This window comes from Puccinia triticina, chromosome 9A, assembly GCF_026914185.1.
Source record: "Puccinia triticina chromosome 9A, complete sequence".
Lineage (NCBI taxonomy): Eukaryota > Fungi > Basidiomycota > Pucciniomycetes > Pucciniales > Pucciniaceae > Puccinia > Puccinia triticina.
Window position 1 is genome coordinate 4,848,219 of NC_070566.1, and position 7,916 is coordinate 4,856,134.

At 50.4% G+C, this 7,916-nt stretch overlaps 1 protein-coding gene across 1 annotated transcript; it reads left to right on the forward strand.

Annotated features, from left to right (window-relative positions):
- Window positions 1–1,492: 1,492 nt before the first annotated feature.
- On the forward strand, window positions 1,493–1,858 carry PtA15_9A491 (uncharacterized protein; the record flags this gene model as incomplete). Its single annotated transcript, XM_053172705.1, has 2 exons — window positions 1,493–1,683; window positions 1,804–1,858. The coding sequence occupies 2 exons, from the start codon at window positions 1,493–1,495 to the stop codon at window positions 1,856–1,858; spliced, it is 246 nt and encodes an 81-aa protein (XP_053023919.1).
- Window positions 1,859–7,916: the final 6,058 nt, after the last annotated feature.

Here is a 7,916-nt window from a genome sequence, read left to right on the forward strand (position 1 = left end):
CCCTTTTTTTCTCTTTCTGTGGCGTGTTATGGCTTGGCGGATCGGTGGATCGTGGATGGATCGTGGTGGATGGCTGGAGCCGCCGGCGCGCCTCTTGAGCGCCTTTGCTTGGATACTCTTTCCTTGATCGCTCTTTCCTTGATCGCTCTTTCCTTGATCACTCTTTCCTTGATCACTCTTTCCTTGATCACTCTTTCCTTGATCACTCTATGCTTCCATCCTCATTCCTTGAAAATCCTCATTGCTTGAATACTTATTGCTTGAATCCTCTTTGCTTGAATACTTATTGCTTGAATCCTCTTTGCTTGATCACTCTTTGCTTGAATCCTCTTTCCTTGCTTCTTCTTTGCGTGATTCCTGATTGCTTGAATACTGTGTGCCCGAATACCCGTCTCCCGTCCACCATTCCTGAATACTCCTTGCTTACATTCTCATTGCTTGAACACCCTTTCCTCGAATACCCTTTCCTCGAATACCCTTTCCTCGAATACCCTTTTCTCGAATACCCTTTCCTTGTCCCGCGTTCCTTGGCCAATCCGCTCCCCTCATCGACCCTCCCTCCCGGCCGCTCATACCCATCCATCCCTCTGTAGAAAACCCCCGGCCCTATCCTGCCCCGCTTATTTATCTCCCACCCGTCGCGTGCGTTCCTTTCTTGTCTCCGTGTGCGTCTCCGTGTGTGTCTCCGTTTGTGTCCGTGTGTGTGTGTGTGTGTGTAGCCCCCGTAATGTTTCTTTTCTTTTGATCTCAAGTAAAAAATACTCCCAGTTGAAGCTGCAAGCTTGGTGGTGTGTGGGAGAGCTCGGCGACCGGGCCGATTGCCCGCCGGGCGCCCCTCCGTGAGCAGCAATCAAGAGGCGAGCCAAAATCCCCTCGTTTCAGGGGGGGGACCCGGCGCCTCGGAGTAACGTCCCAGCCGTGGCCTGAGAGCTGTGGCTTTTTTTGCCTTTTTGCAACTCAGGCACTTGTACACCACGGGCGCACAAATTTCAAAGTTCGTCGTCAAACCGCCCATGGCGAAAATTCGACATCGAACCGCCGCAGGTACGGCAACTGTCAGTCCCCATCAGGCAAGACGGCCGAAAGCCATCCACCGACGGGGCTAGGCCAGCCTCCCCCAAACAGACCTTCTAGCCCCGTCGGGCATAAATTGCCGTCGAGGAGCCGGCAATCTGACCACATCACGACGGTGTCGCAATAGAGTGCCCGCCCGCCGTCCAAAACAACATTGCCCGTACTTGTCCCGGCAAGAATACCGCCCCACCACGGGCATGGCTTCACGACACAGCCCCTCCACAGGCACGCATCACACCACGGCCCCATCACCGGCATGGCTCCAGGCCACGCAGTGGTCAATGGTGGGAATGGCTCCCCCGGGGCCGCTGCCTCCCCCGCGGGCTCCCCCGGGCGCCTACCCCCAAGGACCGCCCCAAGCACCACCCACCCCTCAAGCCAGCCTCTTCTCATCTCCATCCGCTCATCCGCAACCACCATGGCCACCACAACCTCCTCCTCAGCACACTCCTCCTTTGCCCACCACCGGCCATCAAACCTCTCCATCGACATGCCCATTGCAACATCCTCAGTCGTCAACAAGACCGCCTCCAGATCTGCATCCCTCTACCAGAACTGTCTCGAAACCAGGGCCCTGCTCAGAAGAGTCCCGGGCTTCAAGCAAGGCCCGTGGATCACCAAAACAAGAAACCCAAACAGTCTGCTCAATGGTACACCCACCCCCTTCCTCACACAGAAAAAACAAACAAACAAACAACTCACTGACTCACTCACTCATCCTTGCAACAGACTCGCCTACCGACCCCAACACCCCGCACTCCAAACACTCCTCCAATCCACTTGATCCAGTCACCCAGACCCTCGAAAATTATAGGAGATACTTTCTTCTCTCAGCTGGATGCGGACACCATTTGGCCCCCCACTGAGCTTGAAGTCATGGCAAAGATGGCCATTCTTGCGGAAGAAAGTGCAGTTGCTGCTCTTGCTTCCGGTCCTGCAACCCGCTAAGCGTCCGCTCTCATGTTTCTGGACTGTTTGACCCCCCCACCTGTACATAAAAACTCCTATGTACAGATTTCTCTTTTATTTCTGTGTTGCTGTTTGACTCGTGTCCATGTTTCATCCCCCCTTTACACAAAACTCCTATTTCTCTTTTCTTTCTGTTTCATTTGTGTCTACAGTAGCTTTTTTGTATTGTGTTTGTTGGGGCAGATTGCTTTTCTATCCCTGATATGTGCACAATTGACATCTCACTCTTTTGTACTTGTTGGTGGCACTGTGTCATCTGTAACACTTTGTGTGCCGCTGCCGCGAGCAAGGGGGCAGTTCAACTGAGATTTTTGCAACCTTTATCTTGCCTTAGACGGTCACACGCCGTAGCTGAAGTACAATGCCGTACATATGGCGTGCATTGGTTTCGGCCGTGTGATGTATATATTGGACGTCTGGTATGGCCAGCCTGTTTGGTTGACGTGATCCAAGCAGCTGGGTAACGTCAGCTGCTTGCGTCTTGTGACGTTGGATTCAGACGGCGGAAGATGCGAGGGGGTGGAAGACGGCCCCACGGAGCCGTCGTGGGGCCTGGCACGGGGCCCGTAGCTTGGCCGTATGTCGTTGCGGGGGAGGTCCTGTCCTGAGACGGGAGGATCAGCCCTTCCCCAGACGTGCTTGTGCTCCCGGTGTGTAACTCGCAAACCTTCAAGCCAATTAATATGCCGTGAACTTGGGCATGTAGTCTCGCATCTTGGCTTGATGGCCGTACCTTTCTTTCGTCATATTGTTGGCTGATAGTATCCATTGCCTGGCGTTTGAGCGGGGTCTCTCTTGGAGACACCTTGGCTCAGGATGTAAACGGGTCGGGTTCGGGTCGGAAATCTGTGCCCGAACCCGACCCGACCTAAATGCCGGGTCGGGTCGGGTCGGGTCAAATATTTAAATACGCTGACCGAACCCGCACCCAATTAGGCATGATGCGGGTCGGGTCGGGTCCGGGCGGGTCTTGCGTTGACCCGACCTTTTACAAGATAGGAGAAAAAAAAATGAAAGAAGGAGAATAAGGAGAAAAAATGTGAGATTGATTTTGAGTCCTGGAGCTTTCATGTATATACAACAGGAGATCAAGTGAAATAATAAGAATAAAGACTATTTTGAGCCAGAAGGTGCAAGGGATACCAAATCCAAGTCGTCATCATCACACACTATCAGCCCCTCTTCAGCTTGGATCCAGTTCTGCGCGCATACAAGGGCTTCAAGAGTGGTCGGTTGTAATTGTGTTTGATTACTGCCAAGTACTCTTGCGCCTGTGGAGAATGCCAACTCTGATGCGATGGATGTCATCGGAGTCATAATCTGCTTTGTCAGACAAACTGGGAATCACGGCCGCGGGTTGTTTTCTCTTGGACGGTCACATTGATGGGGTAGGATGGGGCTGGGCTGGTGGATGGGTGAGGGGATATCTGATATCCTGATTACATTGGACTTAATCGGGTCAGGGTCGGGTCATCGGGCCAACCCAAAAAGGAATTTGCCCGCCCAAACCCAAACCCGATTAACAATTGGGTCTTGCCAGGTCGGGTCGGAAATTGAGCTTATGACTATTAGGCTACCCAAACCCAACCCAAGACCCGTCAGGTCTTGGGTCTCTGTCAGGTCAACCCAACCCACTTGCATCCTGAATATCAGCCACAGATCCATACAGTTACTCGGGTAGTACAAACACACAGCAAAATGGAAACATTAATTAGGGTGTTCAAAGTTGACTTGCATAAAATCATAACACCATAAAATCATAAAATTCTGAGGTGAAAAAAAAATGTACACCCAAACACTCAAATTAGAGCAACATTTCTAAAATGGTACATATAAAATCATCATTTGAAAGTTTTATGATTTTATAATTTTATGATTTCAACTTTGAACACCTTTCTCTTGTTGGGCCTGCTCCTCTTTTAGCATCTTCATCACTTCTGAAAGTTGGTGGCAAATCTCATTGGATTCTATCTGGAATGTGAGGGTTTTGGAGGGGCTGTCTGTGGATGATTTGGAATTGGGGAGGTGAAGCAATTAAGGTGTTCAAAGTTGAAATCATAAAATTTTCAATACATAAAATCATAAAACTTTCAAGTAATGATTTCATATGTACCATTCTAGAAATGGTGCTGTAATTTGAGTGTTTGGGTGGTACATGTTTTTTTGGTAGCTTACCGGGAGCATAGCGGGAGGTGGGCCTAGTCCAAGGAGCGGTAGTAGAATAGGTGGCGTGCCGCGTAGGCGCGCGCCAACAGCTCCGGCGGCAGGCAGAGCAGGGAGCCCAAGAACCCTCGCGCGCCACGCAGCACTGGTCTGCAGCAGAAAGGCTGCAAACCTAGTTAGGCAAAGTTCAACTGGTACCGGCAGGAAGCATCTGGCAGATCCGCCAAACTCAACCTAGTTGCCGAACTCAACCTGCCAGCTCTTGCAGGATAAATTTTTGCAAATCAAGGTATTGAGAAGCAGAGAAGTGCAGAGTGCTAATCAAAGAATCACAATATGCTCAGTATAGCAGAAGCGTTGGCAGCGGTGAAAGCGGCATGAAGGGACAAGGACCGAGACACAGATGTCCAAGCAACGGGGGATGCGGCTCTAGGTACGGCAGACAGAGAGGAAACTATGCTAGCAACGGCCCCAACAGGGGGCGACCCACCGGGCAAGAAAACGGGTCTACAAAAGAAGACAGGAAAGAATCCCGCACCAAAAGGGCCAGTGAAAAAGCCCACAACCAGGTCAACATCAAGGATCCCAGAAAAACAGTGAGATCCAATGGAGATAATCAAGGAAGTTGGATAGGGGGAGAGGAGGGAAACAGGGAGTATACAGGGCAAGGGAAAGGAAGCGGTAAGTGAATCAGATCCAATTAGGAATGCCAACCAGGAATGCGAACGGGAATGCCAACCATGGAATAGAAGGAACTGAATCTATGTATTGTCTTACAACATACAGTGGATGACCCAGTGGACGCCAAAGAGGAAGCTGCAGCAGTGGGAGCCGCAGAGGAGAAGAGGGAGCTGAGAAGAACAATGTTGGAGATGATTGGGCAGGCAAAGGCAGCAGCAGCCGCGGGGAGGAAGGCCGAGTCCTTGATGTTCTATCAATTATGCGCGGGCCTAGGGGGTACAATCGTCAAGGATCAACCACAGACTCCTGCGACCAACCATATGAATCCAAGGCGCAAACCCAGCCTCCCCCAAGGACCACCCCAACTTTTGTCAGCAACATCACTGGCCGGAATCAAGGTACCCGTCCCACCACCGGCCAACCCGACAAAAACACAAGACCACAAAGAGATGGCCTCTGGTTATCAGCCTCAAGACGGAGGAATCATATTCGACGACTCCGCAATACCAACAAACAATGACTTAGGGTTCACACCATTCTTTGAGAAGAACTTGGTTGTGTTCAGGGCGCCACTCCCATTGACAATCTTCAATCAAGAGTGGCAGGATAAAGCCCTCCTTTATTGCGCAGACAAACAGAGAAAGTGGGAAGAGGCAAACAGGGACAAACTCAGGTATACCGGATACCCGTATCCAAGCGAATACGCCCAAACTTACCAGGACTGGTTGGTGCACCATCAGGGGTTCTACAACGCCATCAGCAAAATCCCATCACATGCAAATCTTGCGGTCTGGCTCATTGTCCACAAGAAGAATGCAGACGGAATAATTGGGAGGCACGGCTTCATGACGGCCCTACGGTACGATATACACGTTAGGACGAATGCATTAACTCATAGAATGCGCCTTCTGGACGTAAGGTTGTCGGTAGCTAACATATCAGTGTACTGGGCGGAGATAGCCCTGGACATGCATGCAAAGGCAGTCCGGTTTGGCGAAACCGAATACACGGATAACCCATACGAGGTTGGATGCTGCCGTGCTTTGTGGGATCCAACAACAGGTCAGCCAATAGCAAAAAAGGACGAGTCAAAGATCCCGCTCCATTTCCAACAACCCCACCATCCAACAGCAAAAGGGGCCCCTACAAGCACAAAAACCGGTCCTGACCCACCCAAAGGCCCTAGCGGGTCCAAGGAACATCCAGGTAAGAGCAGCGGCTACAAAGGGAACCGGTGGAACCCAGCATACCACTAACGGGATGGTAACGGATACAGGGACGGTGGCAAATCTGGAGGTGGAGGCGGAGGCGGAGGAGGATCAGGAGGAGGAGGAAGAGGGAGGAACAAAGGAAATGGAAAAGGGAGGAACTACTAGTTAGCGTTGTTTTCCCAAAATTTTCAAATTTCCTTTCCTTGTTTGGTTTTTTTTTTCAATGCCAACAACGTAACGCATGAGACAAACATATTTGGTCTATTACTGGGAAGCGGATGAGAGAAGGGAACCAATGAGGCCCCTTCCATCAGGAAGTAATGAGAGAGAGATGAGGTTCTGATTGAGTAATTTGCGCAGTAGTTCTCCTTTTTTGGGAAGCAGCTTGAACAGGCACAAAACAGGAAGCAGAGATGACAAGGACAAGCCGGTAAAGAGCGGAAAGGGAAACAAAAATGTGATAAGCTGAGATTGGCCAACAAAAGTGACTTGCAAGATGGACGTTGACGCCTGGGAAGAAGCACTCCGTAAAGCAGGTTTAGATACAAAACACACAGACGTCCTGTCAGGTTTTTGCAAAGGTTTCGACCAAGGAACAGAAGGAGCCAGTACTCTTAGCGCTATTTGATTGGGAGAAAGCCTATAGGCAAATCCCAACAGCCCCCAACCAGTGGCCATACCTGATGGTACGGGACTTCAATGACGGACTCCTTCTGGACACGCGCATCACCTTTGGGGGGGTTGCCGGATGCGGTTCATTTGGCAGGCCCGCAGATGCATGGAAAAAGATCATGATGCACGAGTTTGAAGTCCTGACCATTTTCTGCTGGGTGGACAATAATCTGTTCATCAAGAAAATGGACTCCCCTGCCTTGATGACGGATGTGGTGAAACGATCCAACAAGCTAGGGGTGAAGACTAACAAAGAGAAGTACTCACCTTTCCTAGAAGAACAAAAGTTCCTTGGCTTCATATGGAACGGGAAGGACAAGACAGTACGACTCACCTTTCCTAGAAGAACAAAAGTTCCTCGGCTTCATATGGAATGGGAAGGACAAGACAGTACGGCTACCAGAAAAGAAGCTCACTAAGAGGATCCAGCAGGTACAGCATTTCTTAGAAATAGGCGCAGAATTCTTGTACAGCAAATTAGAGGTCATAGCAGGGAGGTTAAACCACGTTTCTTATGTCTTACCACAACTACGGTGCTATCTATGCGGGGTGTATTGTTGGCTGAAAGACTGGGTACTAGGGGTGTAAATGGGTCGGGTCGACCCGCAAAGACCCATGACCCGATGGGTTTTGGGTCGGGTTTGGGCAGCCTTCTGGCCTCCCTTTGAGAAACCGACCCGATTGTATAATTGGGTCGGGTTTGGGCAGGGCTTTTTGCATTTGGGTCGGCCCGTGAACCCAACAAAGACCTGATTAGGAAAGGTCCCTGACTCCTGAGGAGGCTGTTGCTCTGCAATCCAGAGTCCCCGCTTTGAGAGTCTCACCGCCACACCTCCAATTACTCAATCACGAATGGCGCGATCCACCAAGCAAGCAAATAAGAATGTCATTCCCTCATCATCCGACGAATCCGACAACATTCAAGTTCATGTTCCGGAATCCGATTCTGCCTTGACTCAGAACAACCTAGCGACTCCAGGAACATCCCAGACTCCAAAGAACCCAAGAGATAACAAGCCTACCAATCAAAATACGGAATCTGATCCGGCCGTAAGGAAGCGCAAGGCCACCAGTGATATCTGGACGCATTTTAACAAAAAGGCACATGGTATGTTTTTTTTTTCAAATTTACAAAACGGAAATTTA